At 37.9% G+C, this 17,288-nt stretch overlaps 1 protein-coding gene across 1 annotated transcript in view; it reads right to left on the bottom strand.

Moving 5' to 3' along the window:
* Nucleotides 1-10,351: 10,351 nt before the first annotated feature.
* The window catches only part of NAALAD2 (N-acetylated alpha-linked acidic dipeptidase 2), a 49,340-nt gene continuing 42,403 nt past the window's right edge, over nucleotides 10,352-17,288 (bottom strand). The window contains exon 19 of the mRNA XM_003415580.4: nucleotides 10,352-10,597. Coding sequence (XP_003415628.2) covers nucleotides 10,408-10,597 — 190 coding nt within the window. The 3' untranslated portion in view covers nucleotides 10,352-10,407. The remainder of the gene's footprint in view (nucleotides 10,598-17,288) is intronic.

Genomic DNA, 17,288 nt, shown 5'->3' with positions numbered 1-17,288 from the left:
TATCCTAAGAAGTTGAGCTTTTTTGTTTTTTTAACTTTATTTTGGTATAGTTTTAGATTTACAGAGAAGTTGCAAAAAAAACAGTACAGAGAATTCGCATGTATCCATTAATCTTTACCTTACGTTAAAATTGTGCGTAATCATAGAATATTTGCAAAACTAAGAAATTAGCCCTGATACAATACTGTTAGCTAAAGTGTTCTGTTAAACATCTGTTTTTAGTGGAACTCTACTAAAGGGTAGTTCTTGAGAACTAGCCTAAATTTTTTGTTTCTTTTTATGATTAAGTCAATAATTTATAAATAATTAAAAATACAAATAAACCAGCCATAAATGAGTATTTGCAGGTGGATGATGTAACTTCTCGGTGTGACCATATGCTGGCAAGGGACTAAGTGATTTTATTTATAATTTCTGTTTTATGCCAGAGGTTTTAATTCTTTTAAGTTTGTTGTTTGTTTTGTTAAGTTTTACTTGGCTTCCTTTAGGCAATTCTTCAGCCATCTAAAGGTGAAGAGAACTTTAAATGATTCTTGCAGATATTTTAAGGTGATTGGATTATTAGTCCCCCACCAGCCTTTATTTTTTATCAATGATTTTTTTTTAACTTGAAGATGCATGTCATGTACACATCCATGATAAATTTTTAAAAGCTTAATTATAAGGTCTGGTTTCAGTTTTAGGGCATACAGGTATGATTTTATATATAAATATGTTTTTTTGCTTTAAGCAGCCAGGTTACTTTTAAGTTATCTATTAACCTAGAATATTAATAGGTTATATTTTGGTTTTATTGAAATTAATTTTGACGTGGCATTCAAATTTGGTCCACCACATACCGCTTGACATCCACGATACATTCTGTGAAATATGACATTGTGTGATTGGGATGTAGAAATACCATATTCTTAGCAAAGCTGTACAGAATAGTGTACCTGAACAGTGTAGATGCCATACACGTACAGCACTGCATTTCAGCTAACATCTGGCAAATAACCTCACTCTACAATTAATCTAAGGTTTCAACAAATTCTGCTGCCTTCACATCACCACTCGCAGACTTCACCTCTCGCTTTCATGTTATGGAGCAAAAAACTTTTGAACCGCATGAACTACCCACAGCTAACTCTGAATTCAATATTGTAGTCTGGTCCTGCCTTTATTTGAAGCATCTCGAACAAGCTTCCTGCCTTAGCAGTGATGGTTAACGTGCTGAGAGGATTCCTCGTGCTTGGTGCTCAATCCACGTCTTTAGCAGTTTCTCCATATCCGATACAGGTTCTTCTCCCGTTTTCAGGAGCTATGTAGCTTTCAGTGGAGCCTAGCCTTTAATAGTTTGGGGAATTTTTTGTTTTTGAGGATCGTTGTAATGGTGGAGTGCGACATGCCGAAATCACAAGAGATAGCATTTGCTGATTTACCAACATTGTGTTTAATAATCTATTACGTCACTTCCAAATCAATACTTCTCCTTTGCTTCTTGGTGCTGCCATCCCTGGCACTGGTTTTGCTGCATTTAGGAGCCATAATGTACTTCACAGTAATACTTTTAATAGAAAAACAATGCTACAACACTCAAGAAATGCACAATACACTGGATTTGCATGCTGTGGCCTATGACTCGAAGCATACAGTTAATACGTTAAACTTCGTAAGTAGAGAAAGTTCACGTTAAAACAACTATAGAAAGTACAGTACAAACATGAGCCAACAACATAGGCATTTATTATGACTACCGAGACACATGTATTATAGGTTATATATATGCTGTACCATTACACACCTGGCAGCACAATTGCTTTGTATACAAGAGACATGAAATGCAAGTGGAAACCTGTTGAATTTGCTACATCCAGTTACGTCAGCTACATTCTGCTCTCCCAACAGGATTTCTGAGCTCTAACTTTATGAGACAACAGACGTGGTCAAACGTTGCCCAAACATGATGTACCACATGTGACTACATTTAGTATTCTTTTTCCTGTGTCACGATTCCAGGGCCTTATTTCTGAAATCCAAAATCTTAACTCCAGCTCGTTCTTACGTTAGCTGCAGTATCCAGAGTGAGCAAAAGCCCAATAGCCTTGCCAGAAAATCCACCATTACTGGATGCAGACCACACCCCCGAGGAAATGCCCTTTCAACTGATTGGCTACTCACAGCAGATCCCTTCATGGAGGTGATCATATTATATCAGATCTCATCATGGAGGTAATTACATTATTGTACAACTGCCAAACTGTTGACAATCATAGCCCAGCCCAGTTGACCCACAGCCTTAACAATCACATGTGGTTTGCCTTGTTTAACTGTAGATGCCTAGGGCTTTGTAAGTGTGGCATTACCCTAATACTCTGGTCTTGCAAAGTTTCTGTTGCATAGCTATTTTCTTATTTTAGTGACTTTTTGTATTACCCTTAAACCACTAGTCTTGCAAAATTCTTGTGCATAGCTTTTTTTTTTTTTTTTCCAGTGACTTTCTACGTAGCTTTTGGTCATGGAGAATGTTTCAATACAACATTTAGAAAGAAAATAAAGACATGGGAGATCTAAGTGCCACAGTCAACCAACTTGATCTCATAGACATACAGAACACCCTACTCATCAGCAGACAAGTATTATTTTCCAATGCTAATGGAACAGTCTCCAGAATAGACCACATATTAAGCCACAAAGCAAGCCTTAGCAGAATCCAAAACATCAAAATACTACAAAGCATCTCTTCTAACCATAAACAGAAATAACAGAAAAATAAGGGAAAAAAAAATCAAATACATGGAAACTGAACAAGACCTTGCTCAAAAATTACTGGGTTAGAGAAGAAATCAAGGATGTTATAAAGAAATTCATAGAATCAAATGAGAATGAAAACATCTTACCACAACCTTTGGAACACAGTAAAAGCAGTGCTCAGAGGTTAATTTATAGCAATACATCCAAAAAGAAGGGCCAAGATCAAAACATTAACCCTACAACTCAAACAAATAGAGAACAGCAGAAGAAGTGCTCGGGCACCAGAAGAAAAAAAAAAAGGGCAGAAATAAGTGAAATAGAGAACAGAAAAACAATTGAGTTGTCAAGACCAAAAGCTGGATCTTTGAAAAGATCAACGAAAGCAATAAACCATTGGCCAAACTAACAAGTAAATAGCCCAAATAAGAAAGGAGATGGGCAGTATCATAGCAGACCCAACTGAAATTAAAAAAAAAAAAAAAAAAATCAATGCTCTGAAAAATTGTACTCCAACAAATTTGAAAACCTAGAAGAACTGGACAAATTTCTATAAACACAACCTACCTAAACTAACACAAAGCAAGGTAGAACAACTAAATAACAAGAGATTGAAGAACTAAATAAACTAACAAGAGATTGAAACGGTAATTAAAAAATCTCCCAACAAAAAAAAAGCCCTATCCCTGACATTCACTGGAGAATTCCACCGAACTTTCACAGAAGCGTTAACACCATACTACGAAAGGTATTTCAGAGCACAGAAGAGGATGGAATACTCCCAAACTCATTCTATGAAGCCAGCATAACCCTGATACCAAAACCAGGTAAAGACACCACAAAAAAGAAAGAAAATTACAAATATCCCTCATGAACACAGACAAAAATCCTCACAATTCTAGCTAACAGAATTCAACAACCTATCAAAAAAATAATTCATCATGACCAAGCGGGATTCATACCAGGTATGTGGGGATGGTTCAATGTTAGAAAAACAATCAATGTAATACATCACATAAGTAAAACAAAAGAACCACATGATCTTACCAATCAATGCAGAAAAGGCATTTGACAAAGTCCAACACTCATTCCTGATAAAAACTCTAAGCAAAATAGGAAAAAAAAAAAAAAACCCACCACCACCGAGTCGATTCCAACTCATAGTGACCCTATAGGACAGAGTAGAACTGCCCCATAGAGCTTCCGAGGAGCTCCTGGAGGATTTGAACTGCCGACCTCTTGGTTAGCAGCCATAGCACTTAACGACTAGCCACCAGGGTTTCCGCAAAATAGGAAAAGAATGGAAATTCCTTGACAAACTAAACGGCGTTTATACAAAGCCAACAGCCAATATCATCCTAAATGAAGAGAGTCTGAAAACTCTTGAGAACAGGAACCAGACAAGGATGCCTTTTATCACCACTCTCATTCAACATTGTGCTGGAGGTCCTAGCCAGAGCAATACAGCAAGAAAAAGAAATAAAAGGCATCCAAATTGGTAAGGAAGAAGTAAAAGTATCCCTATTTGCAGATGATATACACAAAAAATCCCAAGGGATCCACAAGAAAACTACTGGAAATTATAAACTTCAGTGAAGTATCAGGATACAAGATAAACATACAAAAATCAGTTGGATTCCTCTACACCATCAAACAGAACTTCGAAAAGAAAATTACCAAATCAATACCATTTACAATAGCCCCCAAGAAGATAAAATACTTAGGAGTAAACCTAACCAGAGACATAAAAGACCTATACAAAGAAAACTACAAGACACTATGGCAAATAACCAAAAAAGGTCTACCTAAGTGGAAAAACATACCATGCTCATGGATAGGAAGACTCAACATTGTGAAAATGTCAATTTTATTCAAAACAATCTACAGATACAATGCAATCCTGATCCAAATCCCAAAGACATTATTTAATGAGATGGAGAAAAATTGCCAACTTCATATGCAAAGTTAAGAAGCCCTGGATAAGTAAAACATTACCGAAGAACAAAGTGGGAGGCCTCGTAGTACCTGATTTTAGAACCTATTATTCTGCCACAGTAGTCAAAACAGCCTGGTACAGGTACAACAACAGATATATAGACCAATGGAAGAGAATTGAGAACCCAGACATAAATTCATCCACCTATGAACAGCTGATATTTGACAAAGGCCCAAAGTCCAATAAATGAGGAAAAGACAGTCTCTTTAACAAATAGTGCTGGCATAACTGGATATCCATCTGCAAAAATATGAAACAAGACCCAAACTTCACACCATGCACAAAAACTAACTCAAAATGGATCAAAGACCTAAATATAAAATCTAAAACAATAAAGATGATGGAAAAAAAAAAAATAGGGACAATGCTAGAAGTCCTAATACATGGCATCCAAACACTTATGCTCATCCAAAGACTTCAAAAGACAACTACAGACTTGGGAAAAAAAAATTGGCTATGACATATCCGATAAGGGTCTAAGCTCTAAAATCTACAAGGTGCTGCAACACCTCAACAACAAAAAGACCAATAACCCAATTAAAAAATGGGCAAAGGATATGAACAGGCACTTTGCCAAAGTCATTTAGGCAGCTAACAGATACATGAGGAAATGCTCACGATCATTAGCCATCAGGGAAATGCAAATCAAAACTACAGTGAGATACCATCTCACTCCAACAAGGCTGGCACTACTCCAAAAAAACACAAAATAATAAGTATTGGAGAGGTTGTGGAGAGACTGGAACACTTATACACTGCTGGTGGGAATGTAAAATGGTACAACCACTTTGGAAATTGATTTGGCTCTTCCTGAAAAAGCTAGAAATAGAAGGTTCCTGAACACAACCAAACACTTTGAAGGACAGGTAGCTGGGGCTGGGGATCATGGTTTTGGGGGACTTCTAAGTCAATTGGCATAACAAAGTTTATTAAGTTTCTGCATCCCACTTTGGTGAGTGGCGTATAGCATCTTAAAAGCTTGTAAGCGGCCATCTAAGATGCTTCAATTTGTCCCAGCCCACTTGGATCAAAGGAGAATGAAGAACACCAAAAGACACAAGGAAAATATTAGCCCAAGAGACAAAAAGGATCACATAAACCAGAGACTCCAGCAGCCTGAGACCAGAAGAGGTAGATGGTGCCCGGCTACCACCAATGACTGCCCTGACAGGGAACACAACACAGAGTCCCTCCCTGACCAAGCAGGAGAAAAGTGTGAAGCAGAACTCAAATTCACATAAAAAGACCAGACTTAATGGTCTGACAGAGACTGGAGGAACACCTGAAGCCATGGCCCCCACCCAGACACTCTGTTAACCCAGAATTAAAACCGTTCCTGAAGCCCACTCTTCAGGCAAAGATTAGACTGGACTATAAAACATAAAATAGTGCTTGTGAAAAGTGTGCTTCTTAATTCAAGCAGATACACAGACCAAATGGGCGGCTCCTATCCAGAGGCAGGATGAGAAGGCAGGAAGGGACAGGAGCTGGTAGGATGGACACAAGAAACCCAGGGAGTAAAGGGAGAGTGTGCTGTCACATTGCAGGGAGTACAACTGGTGTCACGTAACAATACGTGTACACATTTTTGTATGGGAAATTAACTTGAGCTATAAACTTTCATCTAAAGCAAAAAAAAAAAAAAAACTTGCAAATGGCCAACCAACTATTGGTCTCTTATCACCCAGAGCAAAGGAGAGTGAAGAAAACCAACAAATCAAGGGAGCAAATAATCTTATGGACTCACGCATCACAGGAACCCGAGACCAGGGTAACTAGATGGTGCCTGGCTACCGTTACTGATCAGTCTGACTGGGATCACAACAGAGGGTCCCAGGCAGAACAGGAGAAAAATTGTAGAACAAAAAATCAAATTCACAAAAAAGACCAGACTTACTGGTCTGACCAAGACTGGAGGAACCCCTGAGACTATGATCTTAGACACCCTTCTGGGCTGGAACTGAAGCCATTCCTGGAGACCGCCTTTCAGCCAAACCATAGACAGGCCCACAAAATAAACAATAACACCGAAGAGGAAAGTGCTGCTTAGAACAATCAATTAAACGAGATCCAAAGGGAAACATTTGCCCAAAAGCACAGATGAGAAGGCAGGAAGGGGCAGAAAATCAGGACGAAAGGAAACAGGGAAACGAGGCTGGAAATGGGGAGAGTGCTGAGACATTGTGGGGAATGCAACCAATGTCATTGAACACTTTATGCACAAACTATCGAATAGGAAACTAATTTGCTCTGTAAACTTTCACCTAACGTGATTTTTTTTTTTTTTTTTAGTGCATCATATGGTGAGGAGAGAGGAACAGAGAAAACAGGCAGGCTATCAGCTTATAATCAGATTTTATTTCTGACCCCATTGAAGCCACATGATTTGGAAGGAAAAAAAATAGTTCCTTCAAGAACAGTTTTTCTAAAGCGTATGTCTTCATTATATGCACATTAATGACTTTTGTTAAGTGTTCCAACTTAGTACAATACTTCCAATGTCCATCAAAGTTATAAAACTTCCTTATACATTTTTATCTTCCTTAGTGCAAGATTTTGTTAAAATAATTTAATTTTCCAGTCCTTTTTGACCAAACAGCTGTATTGTCCAAGTGATTAGATCGTTAATTTATCCTTTAAGACTTTGCTAATTAAAGTAAGATTAGTGATTAAGCCTGCAGTAGGGAGACCTGCCTAAACCTGTAGTACTGTCACCACCTCCTCGGAGACTAAATGGATGTATTAATGTTTTTGGAATACTGGGATCCTTCATAAGCTTGTTTCAGTTGCATATCTATGTATACTTCAGTTATTTATATTTGTTAATGCTTGTGTCCCCTTGTATGGACAAATATTGCATGATTTTATTTAAACTGGACTTTTTATGGGTTGGCCAAACATTGTAGCTCCATTTCCCAGTATAGTTATCTGTCATAGAAATTGGCTTTTATAAATATCAAGCATGCAGCACATGTTACGGGCCAGGTACTGTTCTAAGAACTTGAATGAATATTAATCCTCAAGACAACCCTATGAAGTCCTTTTGCCTGGGTGGTTTTGGTTTTAATTGCCATGAAAATGGCTGAAGTGGCAAACGTTTTATTATATTTTATACACACACACATACAAACAGATACCTGGATAGGAAAGAACATTTGGCTTCCCTGGGCGACTCAAATGCTTAACGCACTCAGCTGCTGAGAGGTTGGGGGTACGAGCCCACCCAGAGACATCTCAGAAGGCCTGCTGATCTCCTTCTGAAGAATCAGCCACGGAAAACCCTATAGAGCACAGCCGTACCTGAGGCACCTTGGAAGGCAGACCTGGTGATCTACTTCTGAAAAACCAGCCATTGAAAACACTACGGAGCACACATCTACTCTGACACACTTAGCACCGCCATCTGTCAGAATTGACTCAAAGGCAACTGTTTATTCTGAAAAGAAACATCTTACTTCCAGGACTTGGACCAAGGAATGGAACGAAAGGGAGTAATGATTGAGCTTGATTCAACTATCTCAAATGCTTAGGGGAAATTTTTTTTTTAAGTTCAAATACATGTTCTGATACTTGAAAAAAACAGTACATATCCTGCATCCCATGTCTGGATTGACTGAAGTGGATGCCACATAATCACTTATTCTGTCACTAATGATCAGCTGTTATTAAGCTTGATGAAAACAAATGAAACAATAAATTACCAATTAAAGAAAGCAGTAATTTGTAAAGAAGGTTGCTATTTTATCCTAAACGTATATTTCAAACCACATAGGCTGTTTCTTTCTTCAGGAAAGCTACCAGCAGGAACAACATCATGCAAGAGATTTCCAAGCCTTTGTGATCTGTCGCTTTTAGAAATGATATCATAATTCAGGTTGGAGGGAACTTTAAAAATCACTACTCATGAGGAAAGTGAAACCCACAGAAATGTAGATTTACTCGGGGATAGCAGAAAAGTGTGACTCATGAGTCTTCACCCAGTATCCTTCCTATAACATGCTTTAAGGCAAAAGCTACAATGCAGTTACTCCTCCATGTATCTAAAAAACGAAATGTTATACTAAGGCAGTATAGTGTGGAAGTGAAGTGAACTCCCTAGATTTGCCAAATCATTATTTTTACAAAAGTTGAATTTCATATACTTTATAAATTTTAAATTTTATAAATACCTTAGTGCCTTTTAAAGCAAAATATCATCTCTTTAATCAGAATGAATAGAACATATTTAAAAGGAATCTTGATGACTCAGGGTCATTGCTATGAAAGTCACTTATTGTAGGGAAACAATGGATACTCTCTGGGAATATCAAGATGTATAAGAAATATTTGTTCCCAAACTAAATGTCCTCACTGTTTTAATTAAGTTAAATCCTATCATTAACCAGGGAGAAATAGTAGTTTCTCACTGTTTACAGTCAAACTTTGAGTTGTCACTTCTTATTGTAGTTCATGTGCTTAGCTATAAAGGGCGCTTATAATATTTGACTCTCCTCTTTTGGTGGAAAGAGTTGAACAATCTTGTTAAAGCTTTAATCATAGTTTACCCACAATTTTGATTCATTAGGATTTGCATAAAAGTTTACAAATGCTGATAATACTTTTCTCACAAGAGTTAGAGAATGAAGACTAGTCGTAGCTCTTCTCACTCAACAAGACTCAATGTGTTTATCCAATAAAACTGAATTTACCAAAAGTATGGGTATTACTGACTTTTTTCCTGACCGAATGCATTCCATGGTGATTTCACAAGAGGAGGTGTGTTATCCTGGGTTCCTCACCTGACTGTTTTTTTTAATCAAATGTAGTGTGATATAATTTTCATACAATAAAATATACACATTTTAAGTTTACACTTTGATGAGGTTTGACAAATATATACACCTGTGTAATCACCACCCAGATCAAGATACAGAGCAATTCCACAGCCCCCGAAAGTTCCCTCATACCTCTATGCAGTCAACCCTTTCTTCCCCACTTGCTCCAGGCAATCCGTGATCTGACTTCTAAGACCATAGATTACTTTTGCCTCTTCTAGAACTTCATATAAATAGGATCATATACTCTGTGCTCTTTTGTGTCTAGTTTCTTTTCCTCAACAATGTCTTCCACTAATACCAGTGTGTGTACTGGCAGTTTTTATTACCGAGCAGCATTCCATTATATATATACCACAATTCACCCATTCACCTGTTGATGAAATTTATGTTGTTATTTCCACTTTGAGTTGTTATGAACATGTGTGTAAAAGCCTTTTTGTGATCATATGTTTTCATGTGGGTCATAAAGTAGATGTCTATTTAACTTTATATGAAACTGCCTAACTGTATTCCCAAGTAGCTGTGTCATTTTACATTCCCACCAGCATTGTCTGAGAAGTCAGATTCCTTGTCATACGTTGTTTTAAATAGCTTTCAGTTACTTTATTTCCTTCCACCATGTGATCTGAGACTTTTGTTATGTTTTGTTTTTTGATAGATTAACACTTAGTGACATAGTTATGCATTTTTAAAGATCCAAAAATCTCTTTGCAGATGAACAAGCTGGAAGTCTAAAATCAAAACGTGGCATAAAAAAGCAAGTTTTCAGAACACTGGTTTAATGAGTTACCAAAAAGAAAGATGGCTTTTGTCATCAGACTTTCAACAATGCTTTTAATGGCTAGCCACTTGTCTGAGACCTTCCTATAGCACTTCTGCCAGCGTCCCTGCTGCAGCTTGAATTGTAAAGGTTGCAATAGATATGTGTTTCTTTACTTCTCTCCAGGCTGAACGAGGGTCTGCTTTATTTTCAATATCAAACATAGCATCATAGATCCCAGGAAATGATTCTCCGGCATATTTGTTGTGGCTACTTGGAGCAAAGATGATGTGCCTAGGAAAAAAAAATCCATAAAGAAAGCAGTTTGAGCTAAAGGGATACAAATATTACTACATCTTATATGTTTCCTGTTTAGTCATTTCTTTTTGTCAGGCTACATCTAAATATAAAGCATGCCTCCTCCTAAAGTTCACTTGTGTTACTCCCATATGAAGACATATGTAATTGATGTGAGACACTTAAGCAAAGGTACAAATTTAAGAAAGTAGCTGACAGTATGTTTTGCTAAGCTGTGTCTCATGAACTATATGCCAAGTTGCCAACCCAAACAGATGGAAGAAAATACGTTCTGTCTTCTAAGTCGTACACAGTAGTTGTCTAACTGCCTGGGCATCCCCAGACACACAGTGATAACAGGCCTGCCTTATGGATATTTTTAATAAGAGAAACAAAAAGAAGATCCAGAGAGGACTTATCTTTGTGTTGCCTTCTGCAGATATTCAACAAGAGGAAAATTTATTTTTAAGAATTTTCAGACATTAAAAAGCAATAACTAAACACTAAATAGACAACAGATAAGTGGTAACTTTGGTGAACGGTAAGACTACACGATACTGGGGAAGCCAGCACAAGTTTTATAAGGCAAGGTAATGGAAGCTCCATAGGCATATCCAAACTCCCTGAGGGACCCAGTTGCTGGACTGAGGGCTGTGGGGACCACGGTCTCGGGGAACATCTAGCTCAACTGGCATAATACAGTTTATAAAGAAAATGTTCTACATTCTACTTTGGTGAATAGCATCTGGGGTCTTAAAAGCCTGTGAGCTGACATCAAAGATATTCCACTAGTTTCACCCCTTCGGGAACAAGGAAGAATGAAGAAAACTAAAGATACAAAGGAAAGATTAGTCCAAAGGATTAATGGGCCACATCTACCATAGCCTTCACCAGACTGAGTCCAGTACAACTAGATGGTGCCCGGCTACCATCACTGACTGGTCTGACAGGGATCACAATAGGGGGTTCCAGACAGAGCTGGAAAAAAAGGTAGAACAAAATTCTAACTCATGAAAAAAGGCCAGACTTACTGGACTGCCAGAGGCTGGAGAAACCCCTGAGAGTATGGCTCCTGGACACCTTTTTAGCTCAGTAATGAAGTCATTCCTGAGGCTCACCCTTCAGCCAAAGATTAGACAGGCCTATAAAACAAAGCGAGACTAAAGCCCAGGGGCAAGGACTAGAAGGCAGGAAGGGACAGGAAAGCTGGTAACAGGGAACCCAAGGTCAAGAAGGGAGAGTGTTTACATGTCGTGGGATTGTTAACCAATGTCATAAAATAATGTGTGTACTAACTGTTTAATGAGAAACTAGTTTGTTCTGTAAACCTTCATCTAAAGTACAAAAAAAAAAAAAAAGCAATAGCTAAACCCCTGAAACTATTGTTCTGAGGTAATCTTTAAACCTTAAACTAAAAATATTCCCTGACGTCTTCTTACAACGAAACAATGATTTCAATTAACTGGTAAAGAATGTCTTCCTTAAGCATTTTGCTTTTTTAAAATCCATCTATATGGCAACAAATTGACAATAGCAACTTGAAAGATCAGATAGGAACCTTAGGGGACAATGAGTTTCTGTCAATGGGGGAGGAACAACTCAGAAAATGAGGGTGAGAATGGTTGCACAACTAGAAGAATGAAAGCAATGTCACTGAATTACACATGTAGAAACCGTTGAATTGGTGCTTGTTCTGCTGTGTATATTCTCAACAACAAAAATAAATTATTTAAAAAAGCAATAACGAAAGGAACTTGTATTCCCAAAATATCAAATGGTAAGGATAATGAAGCCCATTCCACAAAGGTAAAACCGTTATATGTGAGTTTCCCAGGAAGACACAATTTCTGATCCAGAAGGAAAGTTTTCCATTTTCTTTCATGCTTCTTGTAAGTAGCCCAAGAGATCATGCTATTTCTCTAATAAGAGTGTGGAATTTATCTAATAAGAGGGATATATTTTAGGAAATATTTATCAGGAATTAGGTCCAACAGTCAAATCCTAGTCCTTCCTCCAGGTGTAAATCCACTGTATGAGACAATTTGAAGCTCTATTTAAGTCAAAAGAAATGACCAAAGAGAAACTTATAATGCTAATCATTTAGATTTCCCAAAGTACATCAGGGTTTCTCACTCTTGGTTTTTAGGTCTTAATAAGGCCTCAAATGAGTTCTTCTTATTAAAATCAATATATGGGCTAAACTGTTTAAAAAGCACTGGTATTATGACCCGAATATAAGTCAGTAGATTAGATACAACTTATAGATATTACCTAGTTGGTATATTTGCCATCTGGAGAATTGTGAAGGAAGAGTATGGTAAAAAATTTCGATAGAAGAATCAGACAAATGTGGTTTGAATCCCTAATCTGGCATCTGATACCTCTGAGGCTTTTGGTGTATTACCTAATCTCTGAACTTGTCTCATCTGTGCAGAGTCAAAATAACACAGGCCTTGCCTAGAGCGGTCACTAAGTGGGTTGCGGAGTCAAGTTACCTGTTACTAAACCATTTACCTTGTGACTTTGCATTGCTTCTTTAACCATCCTGTACATACTTCTTACGTTTAAAATGGGAGTGATAATAGTACTGTCCCAAAAGGTTTGTTGCAAGAACCAAATAATGAATGAAAAACACTTAGTATAGTGCTTCACACCTAGTTAAGTCCTCAGTAAATATTAGCTATTATTCTGAGGCTAAATCTTTTCCATTATTCTTTCAGATAAGAAGTAGGCAGCTAGCTAAAAGAGATGATAAACTCAATCAATCCAAACACCCTTTCATGAGTGGTGGACACAAATTACTATTACAACCCCATAACAATTCAGACTCTGATCTGGCTCTCAAGGTTTCAAGTGTATCAGGATAATTCAGTACCCTTCATAAAGAACATTTCTGAATTTCCAAGAAGTATCAACACCAACTATAGCAGACTATATATAGTACAATTTATGTTGCCACTATATATAGTCCTTGTTTTCCCTCAACTTTTTGCTCAGTACATAGTAATTATTCGCTGATGAGTTACAATAAAGTATATGCTTTTACATTTTAAAAATCAAATGCTTTGTGGCTTTTAGAGACTTTCACGTGCTCTATTTGGCTTTATTTTAGTACTCTTCAGACTACATTACAGAGTGTTAGCTTTCTATTGCTGCTTTAACAATTTAGTGGCTTAAAATAACACAAATTTATTGTCTTACAACTGTAGAGGTGGGAAATTTGATATGGGTTGCACTGGACTAAAATCAAGGCGTCAGAAGGGACACGTTCCTTTCTAGAGGCTCTAGGTGAGAATCCATTTCCTCGCCTTTTCCAGCTCCTAGAAGTCGTCCGCATTCTTTCGCTCATCATCCCCTTCCTCCATCTTCAAATCCAGCAACAGCAGGTTAATTGAGTCCTTCTCACATCACTCTGACCTCTTATGCCTCCCTCTTCCATTTTAGGGATCTTGTGGTTAAGAGCTTGGTTGTTAACCACAACGTTGGCAGTTCGAATCCACCAGCAGCTCCTTGGAAACCCTATGGGACAGTTCTGTTCTGTCCTATAGGGTCACTATGAGTAGGAATCAACTCAATGGCAATGTGGTTTTTCTTTTTTTTTCCCCTTGGTTTTGTGACTATATTGAGTCTCCCTAGATAATCCAGATAATTTCCCTATTTTAAGGTCGGTTGGTTAGCAACCTTACTTCCATCTCCTAGCTTAATTCCCCTTTGCCATATAACCTAACATATTCACAGGTTCCTGGTATTATTAAGACATGGACATTTTGGGGGGGCCATTATTCTGGCTACCATACAAAATAATTAATTTGTGAAACTATCCTTGGGGGAAAAGAAAAAAAGGAATATCATAATGTATAAAATGTGCTCAGTGTGAATAATGAAAAAAAAGTTACTTATCAGCCTTAGTTGTGATAGTTTCAATGCATAACCCACAACTCAAAAATAATTAAGTTTGTAGAAATTAATGTCAAGCATGTTTTGTTCTAGAATAGACATTTCGTTTGTCATTAGGTGACGAGTTGATTTTGACTAGTGAACCCATGTGACAGAGTGGAACTGCCCCAGGTTTTCTAGGCTGTAATCTTTATGGGAGGAGCCCTGGTGGTGCAGTGGTTAAGCGCTCAGCTGCTAACCAGAAGGTTGGCAGTTTGAACCCACCAGCGGCTCTCCAGGAGAAACATGTGGCAGCCTGCTTCCATAAAGATTACAGCCTTGGAAACCCGATGGGGGCAAGTCTACTCCGTCCTATAGAGTTGCTATGAGTCAGAATCGACTTGACGGCAATGGGTTTGGTTTTTTATTTTTATTTCTTTGTAATCTTTATGGGAGTAGAGAGTCAGGTCTTCCTCCCATGGAGCCACTGGGTGGGTTTAAACTGCCAGCCTTTGGGTTAGCAGCTGAGGTACTTACCTGCTGCACCACCAGGGCTCCTGGGCATTTAGTTTATACTTCTCAATTTTAATGTCAATGTTTTAAGGACACTGAACATTAACAACAACAACAACAATATATTTTTGTAGGTTACATGTGTGTACATAAATGCATTAAAAAGGTATTGAAATCTCACACCAAACCCTTACACTGATTTTCTCTGAAGAGAACAGCAAATTGGTGTGGGGTAGAGGAGCCCTGGTGGTGTAGTTGTTAAGGGCTTGGCTGCTAACCAAAAGGTCGGCAGTTTGAATCTGTCAGTGGCTCCCTGGAAACCCTACAGGGCAGTTCTACCTGTCCTATAGGGTCGCTATGAATCAACTCAACGGCAATGTTTTTTTTTTTTTCCTGGTATCAGAGGGCATGCTGAAGGGGCCCTGTTCCTTTTTATTCTGTATGTTTCTATGTTGTTTGAATTTTTTATTTTGACAAAATGTAGAGGTATTTCTTATAAATAATACAAATAAATATATAAACACTGACTACTAACAGAGAAGAAAGAACTAAAATTGTAGACATGTTTCTGGCTTTTTTTTTGTTTGATTTGTATAACTAATTGACGGCTGTGATTTTATTTGTATCAGTGAAGAAGCAAACACTGTGTTTCTATTTATGATTTTATAAATATAGTTGTCATTTACTGAGTGCACTCTGAGCCAAATCTTCTGCCTGCCTTAAATCTACAAGCCTGTGGAGTGAGAGCAATTAGTATCTCCACTTTACATCTGAGGCTTTGCCTGTGGCAGAGCTGGGCTCTAAAAGCCTGTGGTTGTACTCATTTAAATGTCAATACCAATCACTGGAAACCTTGGTGGCGTAGTGGTTAAGTGCTACGGCTGCTAACCAAAAGGTTGGCAGTTCAAATCCGCCAGGCACTCCTTGGAAACTATATGGGGCAGTTATGAGTTGGAATTGACTCAATGGCACTGAGTTTGGTTTTGCATTTGCCAATCACTAGGAAACCCTGGTGGTATACTGGTTAAGTGCTACAGCTGCTAACTAAAAGGGTGGCAGTTCAAATCCACTGGGTGCTCCTTGGAAACCTGACAGGGCAGTTCTATTCTGTCCTTTAGGGTCACTATGAGTCGGAATTGACTTGAAGGTAATGAGTTTGGTTTTTGGTTACTAACATAAGAAAGGTAACATTATTGGAACTATCTTTCACATGTTATTTTGATGATAATCTGCCTTATAAGTAGCAGTTATCATCATCTTTATTCTAATGGGGAAATCCTGGAAGTAACTTGCTCTAAATCATATATATTTGCAAGCGAACTAGAGCACAGAATTTCTAACTCTAAATGCTATGACCTTTTTAATTTCGACAATGGAGTCACAGTTTAAGCAGTGTTGTGGACGGAACTGTGTCCCCCCCAGAATATGTGTTGCAGTCCTAACACCTATACCTATGGATGTAATCCCATTTGGAAGAAGGTTTTCTTCATTATGCTAATACGGCCGTATCAGTGTAGGGTGTGTTTTAAACCTAATCACTTCTGCATGATGTAAGAAACTGGTTTGTTTTGCTTTTCAAGATCACATGACAAACACTATGTCATGTGAAGATCTCCAAGGAACCAAGGAATGCTGGAAGAGACAATGATCTCTCCCTATCCACCCCCCTTCACCCCCTCATCTGCCTCCAGCAGACAAAGCCTTTTCCTAGAGCCAGTGTTCTGAATTCAGACTTCTAGACTTAGAGAAAATAAATTTGTTTTTTTAAAGCCACCCATCTGTGTGTGGTATTTTTGTTACAGCAGTACTAAGAAACTAAGACAAGTGGGATCTTGAAGAAATGCATTCTATCCAGAGGCAGGTAGCCAAGACAGAGAAGGAAACCATGACATAGAGATACAAAGAGAAAAATGGGCTATTTTTTTAGGGGAAGCATGACAACCATCTTCAAAAACCTAAATTTATGTGGAAATAGATCTAAACCTATTCTATTTGACTTTGGAGAAAAGAATAGGATCAGAGAGAGAAAATTACAAGGAAATACACTTCAGAATTTTATGAAGAAAACTTCCTAAAAATTAGACCTTTCTTAAAAATGGAATGGACTTCTTCATGAAGTAGTAAACTTCGTATCACTGGAAGTATTCAAACAGAGGCTGGATAACTATTTATCTGAGACCCTACAGAAAGGATTCATATAGGAAGTAGAACCAGTTGAGTTCTAAGCTCCCCTTCAAGATCCTATGGCTTTAAGATTTTGTACAAAGAGAGTTTTTTTTTCAACAATCATTTACCATTT

This window comes from Loxodonta africana, chromosome 7 (assembly GCF_030014295.1).
Source record: "Loxodonta africana isolate mLoxAfr1 chromosome 7, mLoxAfr1.hap2, whole genome shotgun sequence".
In the NCBI taxonomy this organism is placed as follows: domain Eukaryota; kingdom Metazoa; phylum Chordata; class Mammalia; order Proboscidea; family Elephantidae; genus Loxodonta; species Loxodonta africana.
The sequence above is the reverse complement of the archived record's forward strand: the minus strand, read 5'-3'. Positions and strand labels throughout refer to the sequence as shown.